The sequence below is a fragment of the Sus scrofa genome, chromosome 5, assembly GCF_000003025.6.
Source record: "Sus scrofa isolate TJ Tabasco breed Duroc chromosome 5, Sscrofa11.1, whole genome shotgun sequence".
Lineage (NCBI taxonomy): Eukaryota > Metazoa > Chordata > Mammalia > Artiodactyla > Suidae > Sus > Sus scrofa.
In genome coordinates, this window is record NC_010447.5 from 47067944 (window position 1) to 47082552 (window position 14609).

The following is a 14609-nucleotide window of genomic DNA, read 5'->3' on the forward strand; positions in this document are numbered from 1 at the left end:
TTTTTTTTTTCCTGATCTTGAACTGTTTTATTTCTCAAAAAAAGATCTGAAGCTCCTTTTTCTTAAAATGTTAATAACATTTTAAATTTTTTCTACTGGGTACATGATTGATATCCTTGGCATCTTTCCATTAATTTTAAAAAATAAAAATACTGTTCAAATGATGTTTTTCTTATTTATTTACTTATTTAATAATTTTTATTGGAGTATAGTTGACTTAGAAAATTGTGTTAGTGTTAGGTGTACAGCAAAGTGACTGTTATCCATATACATATATAAAAGTGTGTCTTTCTGAGTTCGATTCATCTTTGAGTTTGATTCATCAGTAGACAGGAGGACGGTTAATTCATTGTCTTTTTGGCTTTCTGCCTTTTTCTCTGGGATTCTAAAAGCAAGAATAACCCTGTTTTGCAGCTAATTCTTTTATTCATAATTCAAGAGAATTTAAGAAGCCTGAGGTGTCAATCTCCATTGAAAAATAAAGTTCAGTCTCAGATCTCCCCAATTGCTGGCCAAGCAACAACAGACAACTTTAAACAGATTCCTAGTTTATCCCTCTCCTGCTCCTCCCCCCAACCCCCACAGGATGTTTGCTCTGAAATCCAGAAGTCTGTTGTCAAGTGATTCTTGGACTGGCTTCTGTTTTCCAACCACTCCTCTCCTTTACACCCCTACTTACTTTCTGATTTGCTTAACCATGGTTTAGTTTCGTCTGTTCTTAGATTTCATATAAACGGAGTCATGTAGTGTCTGGCTGCTTCCACTTATAAATTCTTAAAACAATTGAGATATAATTGACATACAAAACTGTATTAGTTCTAGGTGTACAACATAATGATTTGAGGTGTGTATCTATATGATACATATCAGTATCTTGAAATACAGTAAGTCTTGATAGCATCCATCACCACACACTGTTATAAAACTTTTTTCTTGTGATGAGAATTTTTAAGATCTGCTCTCTTAGGGTTAGGGTTAGGGTTAGATATACAGTTCAGTATTATTAAATGTGGTCACCATGCTGTATATTATATCCTTAGGACTTACTTTCTTATAATTTGAAGTTTGTACCTTTTGACCCTCTTCACCCATTTCACACACCCCCACCCCTGTCTCTGGTAACCACGAATCCGATCTCTGTTTCTGGAAGTTTGTTTTTTGTTTTTATTCATTTTTTAGCTTCCACATAAAAGTGAGATCATGCAGTATTTGCCCTTCTCTATCTGACTTATTTCACTTATCATTATGCACTTCACGGTCCATCCATGGTGTTGCAAATGGCAGGATTTCCTTCCTTTTTATGGCTGAGTAGTACTCCATTTTTTGAATATGCCATATTTTGTTTATCCATTCTTCTGTTACATGATATGCATTTTTGTCTGAGTCTAATTTCTGGTTCTATGTTATGTCCCTATGATAATTCCCTCCTACCCCCACCACTTCCCATCATCTTCAGTTGAATGTGTCAGTCTGTTTTAGTTGATTTTCATGGAATATGGTCACCATTGCCTAAAGAGTTCCTTCTTCAGCTGAGGAGAGCTGTATTTTCCATTATCTTTGATTATTGCTTGTGTTCCACTTATTTTCTCTTCCTCCTAGTACTCCAGTTTCCTGTTAGTTGATACCTCATTCTCTTGTCCTCCATGACTATCTTATGTTTCCTCATTTTTTCAGTTCTTTACTCCTGTCCTCTGTGTTGAAAGACAGCTGTTCAATTTTTAGCCTTTGCATCACTCATTTCCTGAAACATCAGCTATATTTATTCCTGCTGCCAATAGGGACTTTAATTTTGTATTTATGTTTTCATTGTTGTTGAAATGTTCCTAAATATTTCTTTTTATATTGTGATTCTTTATTTTTTATTTTTATTATTTTTTGTGGGGTCCAGGGTTCCTTGTCATTTTTTTAATTTTTCAAACGATTTTTAATTTTTTCCATTATAGCTGGTTTACAGTGTTCTGTCAATTTTCTACTCTACAGTAAGGTGACCCAATCACACATACATATATACATTCTTTTTCTCACATTATCCTCCATCATGCTCCATCATAAGTGAGTAGATATAGTTCCCAGTGCTATATAGCAGATCTCATTGCTTATCCATTCCAAAGACCATCGTTTGCATCTCTTAACCCCAGATTCCCAGTCCATCCCACTTCCTCCCCTTCCCCCTTGGCAACCACAAGTCTGTTCTCCATGTCCATGATTTTCTTTTCTGTGGAAAGTTTCATTTGTGCCATATATTAGATTCTAGATGTAAGTGATATGTTGCTGCAAATGGCATTATTTTGTTCTTTTTTATGGCTGAGTAGTATTCCATTGTGTATATATGCCACATCTTTTTGATCCATTCATCTGTTGATGGACATTTAGATTGTTTTATATTATGATTCTTTATTTTTTATATTATTTTATTATTTATCTGATTATTTTTATATTACATTTTTAATCTTCCACTCCTTCACATAGAAGCTATGTTTACTTGCACTTTCTTGAATATGCCAAACCATTTCCTGAAAATTTATTTTGTATCATACCATAGATAATATTCAGAAAGACTCTGAGAATTCCCCTCATTCTAAGACACTTTTTTTTCCTTTCCTTTTTACGGCCGCACTTGTGGCATATGGAAGTTCCTGAGGCTAGGGGTTGAACTGGAGCTGTATCTGAGGCAACACTGCAACACTACTCTTGGCAACACTGGATCGGAGCCGCATCTGTGACCTACACTGCAGCTTGTGGCAACACCATATCCTTAACCCACTAAGTGAAGCCAGGGATTGACGCCACATCTTCACAGAGGCAATGTTAGGTCCTTAACCTGATGAGCCATAATGGGAACCCTAACATTCTTTTTAATCAGTCTCATGTTTTTCCCTGCCTCCTCTGTCCTTATTATCTTTAGACAAGTGAGCTCTATGCTGAACCAGAAGGGTTGAGTGGACTGTCCTTTCGTTCCACTTCTTTCTTCTCAGTTCTCTTTCTTTCTTTCATTTATTTCTTTCCTCATCTTATTTTTTTTTCAATCTGCTTGCTAGATCTTCAACTGCAGGGCAGCCTGCAAGGTCCCGGTGCAATTCTCAGTTCTAGCAGGTGTCAACTCTGCTGTGTCCGTGGGCTCTCTTGAGGTTGCTTTTCTCCCGGGCCCCTCTGCTATTTCTCCTTTATCACACAGTGTCATTCCAGCCAGTGGCAGCTATAGTTCTTCCTTTTCTTTCCTTTTCCTCAGGCAGCATGTCTTAGAAAGCCCTCTGCCATCATCTGCTCCCTCCACTCTCTACCCATTTGCTTTTTGAGCTCTGTCATATCTCATTGGTTATGAGAAGACAAGAGAGGGGTAGCAGACAGTGGATGGGAGGATGGGGGAAATTTTCTGCTTCATCTCACAGCAGATTCTCGGTGATGGAGAAGCACTTCTGTTTGGGGTTTTGGTTGGTGAATACTCAGGATCTCTGGGTCAGCAGGCAAATAGGGAAACTGCAGCAAGTATTTTCTTTTCTTTTCTTTTTCTTCTTTCTTCTCTTTTTTTTGGTCTTTTTAGGGCTGCACCCATAACATATGGAAGTTCCCAGGCTAGAGGCTGAATCAGAGCTGCGGTAGCTGGCCTACATGACAGCCACAGCAACACCAGATTCAAGCCTCATCTGCTACCTACACCACAGCTCATGGCAACGCTGGGTCCTTAACCCACTGAGCGAGGCCGGGAATTGAACCCACGTCCTCATGGATACTGGTCAGGTTCATTACTGCAGAGCTGCAATGGGAACTCCAGCAAGTATTTTCTTAACTGTGTTCACTTGGCCACTAGCTTGAGGTTGAGGTTGCGATTTGCCATGAGTTGACAATTGGGGAGTTCTCTGCCTCTCCCTCCATACTATTAACTTTATAATCACTGTCAGTTCGTTGAACATATGGGGGTTAGATTTTCAGTCTTAGTCTTCAGAGATTGAGAGGTTTTGTTTTTTTGTTTTTTGTTTTTGTTTTGCTTTGTTTTGTTTTTGATCTTTTTCAGCACCTTCATTAATATTTAGTGATAAGTTGGGATAGATGTTCCTCAGAGCTAGTAGCCAAGTGTCATTCTGAGAAAGACTCCCAGCCTTGGATTTTAAGTGGTGCCTTTAATTACATGGGGTTACATATTGTATACATCAGCTGATTCACATTAATAGGATTAAATTCAATTGGACAACTTGTTATTTTGAGAAGACACCTTGTAAACCTGTTGTTTTACAAATTATCAACAAGGACGTCTTTTTGAAACTGTGTAGTCAGGTGGAGGCCAGGAGTTATGGATTCTAACCAGCTGGAAGTGTGGAGGCCAACACAGCATATTTAGAACTCATCCTTCTCATCAGAATGATCTCTAAACTCCTCAGTCTAACCCAGAGACACGTGCTCTTGTTTGTTAGTTTCAATAGTCCTCATGAACCAACCAGCATATCTGATATACATTGGATACACGGTCCTCTTTTGCTTGACTTTCTTTTCTTGTGTGTATAGCAGGTGGAACATGATCTTGAATCATTGTTAAAAACTTTCCTTTGGTCTATTTAAAAAAAAAAATTGGTGCTGCATTATTAGTCACTGGCAGACTTTGTGGTGGGCAAAATGAACTGTCTTGAATGCTTCCTCAGAGGAGGTGAGATTGTCAGCTCTCACTTGTTCAAAGCTCTCAATTGTTTGATGTAAACAAAAGCCATAAACTTGGAATTTTAGCTCTTGTCTCCCGCCAGAAGGTATTCACTAATAGTTTCTTTCTTAGCCTCTTTTTATATTAAACTTAGTTAAGTGTGCAATAATGAACTGGAATTGAAGATCACTGGTCTTGTTAATGTACTTTTAATACAATTTAAAACTCATTTTGTTTTTTGTTTTTTAGCTTAACCCTGATTATCGAGATGCTCAAAATGAAGGAAAAAATGTGGTGAGTAGAATTGTTTTTTTCCCATCAAATACAAATGCATTATTCATATATTATATGAACAAACTGAATAGTTAGTAGGAAATTTGAAGACTAGGGACTCTGAGAAGGATTCTCTGAGTAGAGGCTGTGGACCAAAGATCGAAAGTAAAAGAGGATATGGCTTAGATTATAAGAAAATGACCAGTGGTGGGTGTTTTATGAGATTTCCAGCAACATGAAGGCCATTATGATGGAGCGCTGAAGGCGCCTGGATCTCGGAGGTATGCTGGGTCTAGGTGTAGTTTTCAGAAGTGCATAGACATTAGGAAGGAGGAATGGAACTGTGGCCTAATATTAAAATAGAACAACAGAACAATCCTTCTTCATTCAAAATAATTTGGGTTATATTTATGGGGAGAAATTGAAGCATTAAGCAACTAGATAACTGATATTTCTGATATTGCAAAGTGTGCTACTACAAAGAAAATCTCTTACTTTAAGCCAGTTTTCATTAAAAGTAAATTAATTCATTAAAAATAATAATTTCATTATTATTATTTATGCTGATCATCTCATCATCATTTGTAAAGGAGATGACTTGATGATGACAATATGACTTAATTCAATAAAAAATTCAGAGGAGAAGGATTTACCAGAGGGGATGGGGTTGGGGGTGGGTGAAGTGGGTTAACTGTATGGTGATAGGTGGCAACTAGACTTGTGATGTTCACTTTGTAGTGTACGTCGATGTTGAATTGTAATGCTGTACACTAGAAACGTATTAAAAAATTCAGAAATTCAGAATAATTTGATGTGATCCAAATAAAGCCTGGATGATGGGCTAGATTTCTTCTTCTTCTTTTTTTTTTTTGGTGTTTTCTATTATCATTATCATTTTTATTATTGTTGTTACATTTTTGATTACTTCTACAGCTACTGTCCACTACCCTTATGGTGTCTACTGCTTCATAGTTCTGATGACTGCTTTTTCTATGTGTGACTTTTGGCAGGGCTGGATTTTGTTAAAAGCAACTTAGCCAGATATCTTGATATAAAATAGACACAGTCTTTAAGACATTTTTGTTAGGAATTTAGCAATCCCTTTTGGAATGGGTACGTATTATTGCTGCATCACCCAAAATTCTGCTCATTGATAGAAATGGTTGGAATGTTCAATTAAAATGACTGCTATTTTTACATTGGTATGCAGATTTATATTTTATGAGGATATTTTTCAGGAGGGATGAATTAAATTAGAATTTCTGGACCTGAGTCAATGCTATTTGTCTCCTCTCTCCATATGATTATCTTGTTTACAATAGAAATAAGCTGAGGTGCCAGGTCATTGACTCAGTGAAAACTTTAATTTGTATCAAAATGTCTTTAAATATAGAATAGGTTTGTTAGATCAAGGGTTTTTTATTTATGGTTCAATTATATCCCTCTATGTGAACCTTAGTTTATTTATTTTTTAAATATTTGATTCTTTTTATTTTCATATAATGATTTTTTTCTATTATAGTTGGTTTATAGTTTTCTGTCAGTTTTCTACTGAACAGCAAAATGACCCATTCACACACACACACATATATATACACATTCTTTTTCTCACATTATCCTATCACAAGTGACTAGATATAGTTCCCAGTGCCATACAGCATGATTGCATTGCTTATCCATTCCAAATGCAGTAGTTTGCCTCTATTTTTTTTTTCAGGGCTGCATCTGAGGCATATGGAAGTTCTCAGGCTAGGGGCTGAATTGCAGCTGCAGCTGCCACAAGCCACAGAAACGCCAGATCTGAGCCATGTCTGTGACCTACACCATAGCTCACTGCAATGCCGGATCCTTAACCCACTGAGTGAGGCGAGGGATTGAACCTAAATCTTCATGGATAATAGTTGGGGTCTTAACATGCTGAGCCACAACCGAAACTTCCTCCCCTTGGTTTTCAAATATCTGGCCCAGAAGTGTTGGATTCTTATCTTCCTATGATTTAGGAAAATGCAATCGGTAGCCATGTTTAAAAAAACCAAGTGTAAATTATGGCTTCTTTGATTCTTCCTATAAGCTTGCCAGTGGCCTCAATGGTTTCCAGCCAGAGACCCTCCAGGAACATATGTGCACTTGGGTTTATTACTCACTGCACACACACATGCTGGGAACCGTGGGGCCTCTCTGTAAGAAGGTGTTAGAACCTATTACGGGATTTTGGCTTGTGCAATTGATTTTGGGTAGATTTTAAGGGGGGGGGGCGCTTGTTGTGGATGGGAATGCAGTCAGGAAGAGCAAGTATCTTAATACATTTCATCTGCGGGTAGGGCAGCCTGCAATTGCTAAAGAAGCAGCAGTTGCTTACATTCGCTGGATATAAGAGGGACAGTCTTTTTTGAGTCTTGGACAGTTTTCATGTTCTCTTGGTATTCAGACATGGTTTTGGAGTGGTGGTGTTTTGTCTTGATCCATTCCGATCACATAGTGGCCTTGTCTGCTGTTGCTGTTTTGTGAAATTGTCCGTATTCAACAGAACACCATGGCTCAACCTGAGTGTCAGCTCCTAGCAACACCAAGGCCTGACTGATAAACCAGGCCAGCTGTTAGATATCAGGGACTGCTTTTCTGTTTGTCAAGGTTTATTTTTGTGATATTCTGCGTGGCCTCTTGAGCATGGTAGAGAGACGGGAGAGCTCTGTTTCAGCACCACTGTGAACTTGTGTGGTCTCAGACAAGTCAGATGGCTTTCCTGAGACCGAGTTTCTTCACCTCTTAGGATGAGGATGTTTGCCCTACATCCCTCATCGGCATGGCAGGAGGATAAAATGCGATCAAATAGAAAACTCTTTGAATAAAAGATGTTATAGGCTAAACATGTAAGTCATTTCTATTAAAAGGGCATCCTATCAAAGCTTCAAACTGTGCAATTGGATTAAATCTCTGTGCTCATTTCCTTTTGACCACATACCATTTGGAATTGCTACTGATGGGCAGAGCTGAGTGGAAGAATACAGCGTGTGAAGTTTATGGAACAGCACAGAGCATTTAAATGTCATCGATCCATGGTGAAATTCACTCTTTGTGTTAATCAAGCTTTTAGTTGGTAGATTTTTTCTTTTTCCTTTTCCTTCTGAAATGCAATTTCTTTATCCACCTCTAAAGGTGAGCAAGAGTACTCATCTGTTTAAGCAGTTGTCACTGGCAATACTTGAATCGCCTGCAACACAGGTGGGTTTGCTTTTACTGTAGAATTTTATGACTGGATCTCATATGTCATCTCAGAGACACATCCAACTGGAGACATTTGATTTCTTTTTTTTTTTCTCGCTAAAACCCCTAGCTTGAAAGTAAATAAAACTGAAAATATGGAACAATAAAGCTAACAATACGGCTTCTCATTTTACAGACCATTTACCTCCTCGCAGTAATCATGTTTCTGTCTCAAAAAGAAAACAAAGGAGCATCTAGAAGGTAGCCTGTGAAAAATGAAATCAGTTCCCCCAAACAATGCTATCTCACCTCAGATCTGGGTTCCAGTAACACGGAGTTCACTGTGACCATGCTAGTTCTTTTCTTTCCTCATTTTCCCTGTGTTGCCTAGTTAATATCCAAATAATATTTTTCCTGTAATTTGGAAACCTTTATCAAATGTTACCTCCCATTTTTGAAGTTTCAGAGGTTAATGGATGGGGCTGCTGAAATGAGGCGGATTGTGTCAGAGCTCCCATTAGGACCCAAATTGCTGTATTTATTCCTCAAAGAAGCCTATTATTTCCAATCTTACAAATGTACAGCATCCACAGGGACCCTGTAAATATTGGAACTGTGTCAAGCCCAGCTGGGAACCTGACAGTCATTAGTTTTTTTCCTCCTTGAAAGCCTGCATCTTTTCAAATGGCTCTTTGAAGGGGACTTTTTTTTTTTTTTTTTTTAGTAACACCACTCATTTTAACATTACCTTATTTATGTGGAATGTGATCTGATTTTTTGAGGGAACATCTTTTGTCTATGCTGGGAATTCTCCATCTCAGCAATACTGATATATTGATACATCAGGCCAGGCCATTCTTTGTGGTAGGGACTGTCATTTGCATTGTAGGGTATTTAATAGCATCTCTGGACTCTACTCACTAGATGCCCCCCCATTGAAGCAACATAAAGTGTTTCTTGAAATTGCCCAATGCCTCCTGGGGGCCAAATGCCTTCCCTCTGAGAACCATTCGTCTTTGTACAAAAATGTACATTAAACAGAAATGTTCTAGGAACCATGAAACTTTGCTGAAATAGACTTGAAAATTCTATTTTACAGAATTTTTCTTTTGAGGGAGGTACCATATTCTGAAAAAAGAGCCCCCCCCCGCCATTTCTTTGAATTTTACTATCATCAGTGGTAAGATGATAAGGCAAAGAAAGGAAAAAAAATAGTCATGTTTGGAATTAGTTTGAGAATACCTGGCGAGAGAAGTGTTTGCAGCTTTAAATGGCAGGGTTGTGTCTGTTACATAAAGTCTGCAGTGAGAGTCCCAGCGGGTCTGGATGGAAACACAGATGCCTGCACATCATTATGCTGCCGTGGCCGCACACAGGTCTGAATCAGCCCTGACAACACACAAGTCGTTTCTTACCGAATGTCTCTGGCTCCTCACAGCAGAACTGCAACGTGATGTCTCTGCTGAAAATTCGATGACTCACAAATGAGTCAACAGAGAAGGTGTTACAGGAGGCTCCCTGTTGTGCATCAGGGGCAGGTCTGGGAGCTGGAGAAGCCAGCCAGCCATTAGCATCCTCGCTGGTTCTCGTGGATGATTTTCAGCTTTTATCACCTGAGAGCCTGGGTGCCTTTCCTTCCAAGTGAAAATGCTAGTTTTATAAGAACCCAGAAGCCTAGGTTAACATTCTGAGGTCCCGGATTCCCTAAATTGAGAGTGTTTTGGAGAGTGAGCTGATGTTAAATTTAACACCTGTTTATGCTCTGTTGCACCTTAATTTTCCTGATGCAAGAGTTGGGAGGGAGCAGTGTTGTGTTCCTGTAATTCTTTGCAGAGAACTAGTGTTTTTGTGCCTGAGATGTGGGTTTATAAACAAAAGCCATAAGCACCCAATTTTGAACAGAACTGCCTTCATATTAGAGAAGTATAACATTGCTTTTCTTGTATATTGAAGCTTGATGAGCCATTTAAAAATTGTGTTGTTGTAACTCATTATTCATATTTCATTATTTATAAAATTCCAAGGGACTGGCTTGAAGTTTACTGTCAAACTGCTTATGAGAGTTTGTGAAGCAAATTGACAGAGTACAAGAGATTCATATCAGGATGCTTAAGACTACAGCACTGTTTTAAAAAAAACTTCTCAAACATGTTAAAAGCTCTTGTTCATACATAAACAATTGTTATGCCGATTATAAATGGAACTTACCTATTCATTAAAGCTTTCTTCCCCAAGGACGTAAGCAAATTATTTGGGGGTGCAAGAGTACATTCTACTTATTCTATGTAATTAAAATTAAAGCACAAACCTATGAGTAATTTAGATGTGACCTCTTTTAGTTAGCCCTAATAAATGAGGTTTTTCAATGGAAAAGATTTTTATCGTTCAGTGTAAGAGTGTCAAAATAGATTCCTCAAACAAATGAAAAGACTCTTGTTGGGATCCCACAGGGAAATTTTACCAAGGGAGATGGGGTAGGAGGGCGATCTCTAGGAAACTGAATCTGTTCTTTGGAAGAGAAAGTCTGGAAAATTCATTTTATTCGCTTTTCAAAAGGAGAGTGCATACAGGAGGATTGACTCCACTAAATGAACTCAACAAACAACTGGTGTATAAACCACAATGCCAACTTTCACTTGCTAATTTACCTATGTCCTTGGGTCAGTTAGTGTATTTTCCCTGAAGGAAAATCTGTATCAAAAGCAAAAGTCTGATTGAAAGATTGGTGTGGAGAAGCTCAGGAAAGTAGATGCCACACATTCCTTTCAGAGATATGGCAGACCTCCAGCCAGACTAGAATACTAGTTCATTGCATCTACGTTAGCCTTGATGAGAGAAACTGTCCTTTTCTTGTTCATTGACTCTCTGTTTAGGTTACATACTCATCTTCTGTTAATAAAGCCTTACTTCAAATATGGTTCAAAATAATTGACTAGATTTTATTTTTCTTAGTTCAAATCATATATTTTTTTCAAATGATGTTTTAATCGTACCTTTCTAATATTCCATTTAAACCACTGGTGCTCAAATCCCTGTGCCTACATTGCACAAAAATCCTCTGAGTTTTTTGTTCCAACTGACTAATCTTGTCCATTATTTCTGTATTCTTCCATTCTGAGGCAGTCTTCCCTCACATGTATTAAAAGCACTCATTATGTCGGTTGTTCTTTCTCTTCGCTGTGGTAGCATTGTCGAATCCATAAAGGAGGTCTTTTATAATATTTTTCTGTGACTGTAACTCTTCTGGTCTGTTTCTTCCCAAGTTTTCTTGTTATGATAGAATTAAAAACAAACTTCCTTTTTCCTTTTCTTTCTTTCAGAATTATCACTTCCTTTTCTTAACTCTCCCCCTTCCTCTTTCTCTGCCTTCTTCTTCCTCATAGTGATTAGTATCTGTAATATCAGATGTCACCACCATTTTTGCCATTGAAAAGGGAGTTCCCAGTTGCACACTGTAGTCCATTAGGCCTTGTCAATGAGGATGACGTACATCTTCTTGAGACCTTCTTTTTTTTTTTTTTTTTTTTTTTTTTTGTCTTTTTGTCTTTTTGCCATTTCTTGGGCTGCTCCTGCGGCATATGGAGGTTTCCAGGCTAGGGGTTGAATCAGAGCTGTAGCCACCGGCCTATGCCAGAGCCACAGCAACTCGGGATCCGAGCCACGTCTGCAACCTACACCACAGCTCATGGCAACGCCAGATCCTTAACCCACTGAGAGAAGCCAGGGATCAAACCTGTGTCTTCACAGATGCTATGAACTTAGGTCTCTGCAGAAGATGTGCAAATCAAAGATGGTAGGAGCTACTGGGCACTGCTGTGCTATGTGAAATTAAGCAGATAATGATTCTGCACCTGCTTAGGAATGCTGGCAGTGCCTCTGTCCGTACACAGTTCAGGGGTGCTATCAATTAGGCACCCATTATAGAAGACTCTGGAATGAAGCTGCAGGGATTTTTCTGATTCAAGAAAAATAATGTTAACAACCTTGGGATGGAGGAGTTATCTGGTAGCCCAGAGGCTGAGGATCCAGAATTATCACTGATGTGGTTTGGGTCACTACTGTGGTGCAGGTTCGATCCCTGGCCAGGGAACTTCTGTATGCCACAGGCATGTCCCAAACAAACAATCTTGGGATGGAGCTTCTAGTGAACATTTTGGCATGATCAGGTGTAATATTTCATTGTTGTAGCAGCCATTAAAGAAATGCTTGCCCTTAGATTTGGACTACTTCCTTTTGCCTCTGCATATCCCTTCCCTCTTCTATTTTCTTTCAACTTCCTGTGATTGTACAATGACAATCTTTCTCTCTCATTTCCAAATTTATTTCGATTTAATAAATATGTATCAGTAATCATTTGTGTGTGCTTTATTACCAAGCTTCTTTTACATTTGCTGCATCATGTTTAAGTTTTCTTGTACATCAGATTCTTCTATGGGACATTGGATCTTGGGGAAGTTCAAGTGAAAATACATAATCATCAGTCTTGTGTTGTTTCCTGCTTGAAATGGTTGAGGTGGATGTCCTGGAAATATTGACTGGGTTTCACATCATCATGAAGGCTTCTATTTGTCAGGATCACATTTGATTTCACTATTTATGCCATAATAGTATGTTCTGGGAAGTAATGGAACAAGCTGATGAACTGAATGGGAAATTGCTGTTGATTCCCCTTTGCTCCAGGTTAATGTCTTAGTGATGATTTGGGAGTTAGGCAGGTACTCTGAGAAACTTCCATGCTTACCCTTTAAGTGATGGACTCTAGGTGATTCAATGCACTATTTCTTCTCCGTGTTTGTTTTAAATGTGGCATGGTCAAAATTACTGCTGTGAAAATAGGTTTGATACCAGGGAAGGACTGTAACTATTGGGACTTTCAGTGCTTTGGTAATTTGCCTAGATCAAGCCACCCCCTCCAGGAGCATGTGATTTATCACTGTTGATAATAATTACCTCTAAAGCTCTCAGGCTGACCTGCTCTTTCTGGAGAATGTGAAGTAGACATTACTACAATCCAGTGAAGAAATAAATGCAAATGTAAAACTTATCTCCCAATTAAGAAAACCTTGCAAGTAAAAACCTTGTACCTCCTCAACAGAGAGACGGAGATCTTCCAACTTCAAAGAAGAAACGCCAGGCAGGGGAGAAGATCATGTACACATTGGTCTCAGTCCCACATGGAAACGACATTGCGTCCCTTTTTGAACTGGATGCCACAACTCTTCAGAGAGCAGACTGCCTGGTTCCAAGGTAAAAATATATGGTTAAACACTAATGTTCCTTTGAGTAATTTTCTGGTGGGTAAGGAGTTAAAATCATAACCGTATGTACTTTTGGTGATAGCAAGTGAAGTGTTCAAGTGAACAACAACAGTGTGACAAAATCATGCCTATTTTGTGAGTCAACTAACATGGTTTTATTCTTTAAAATAATTAGAATGTGCAGGACAAAAGAAATCCTGAAAATTTCATAAGAAAAAACATTTATTCTTATTACTTGTGTGGCCTGTGGTTACTAAGTGAAAAATAACCTTGAAGCATTTCCAGGAAGACTTATGGCACTTATTTTTATTATGTCAAATTCCAGATTTCATTGATTCACTCATTCATCCATTTGTTCATTTGTTTAGTCATTCAGTCAACAAATCTTTATTGAACATCGATCATATTCCAGACATTGCCCTTGGATTGGGAAGACAGCCATGAGCAAACTGGTTATGTACTTAAATTCAAATGAGAGAGAGGCAGTAAACAAATAAACATGAAATATAAGGTCAGGTAATAAAAATGCTTCGAAGAAAAATTGAAGAGTATGGAGAGTTTTGTTATTAGGTATGAGACCTCTCTGATTGAGGACATTTGAGGAAAGATCTGAATAATTTGAAGCATCATGTCCTCTCCATGTGGGAGAAGTATAGGAATATGCTTGAGGAAGCAGGAATATGAAATGGAAAAATCTTGAAATTTACTAGGTGTGCTGAAGGACCAGCCAAGAGACTAGTTGGAACTGAGGGATGGGGTGGGGGAGAGATTGTTAATGAAGTAGAGCCAGAACTTGATTTTTAATTTTTTTTCTTTTTTTTTTTTTCTTTCATACGCATGGCATATGAAAGTTCCCAGACTAGGGGTTGAATCAGATCTGTAGCTGCCAGCCTACCCCACAGCCATAGCAATGCAGGATCCGAGCCACACCTGTGACCTACTCCACAGCTCATGGAAACACCAGATCTTTAACCCACTGAGTACAGCCATGGATGGAATTTGTATCCTCATGGATAATAGTTGGGTTCATTACCACTGAGCCACAATGGGAACTCCCAGAACTTGATGTTAAAGAGTATTTTACATTCTTTTTCTTGGAATTGATTATTTTAATTGTTTTTTTCTTTTTGCCTACCAGCTGTCTACTTTCCAACAATAGCACTATGATGCAATCTCTAGATTCAGAGAAGAATTTTGCCCCTATTATTAGGTTTAGTGGGGGTGGTTCTAAATTGTCCTTGACC

The 14609-nt window shown here is 38.4% G+C and overlaps 1 protein-coding gene across 2 annotated transcripts in view; it reads left to right on the plus strand.

Moving 5' to 3' along the window:
* Positions 1–14609, plus strand: part of ITPR2 (inositol 1,4,5-trisphosphate receptor type 2) — a 529759-nt gene that overhangs the window by 132021 nt on the left and 383129 nt on the right. For both annotated transcript variants that reach the window (XM_021092919.1, XM_021092920.1), the window contains 2 exons: positions 4880–4924; positions 13203–13354. In XM_021092919.1, coding sequence (XP_020948578.1) covers positions 4880–4924; positions 13203–13354 — 197 coding nt within the window. The remainder of the gene's footprint in view (positions 1–4879; positions 4925–13202; positions 13355–14609) is intronic.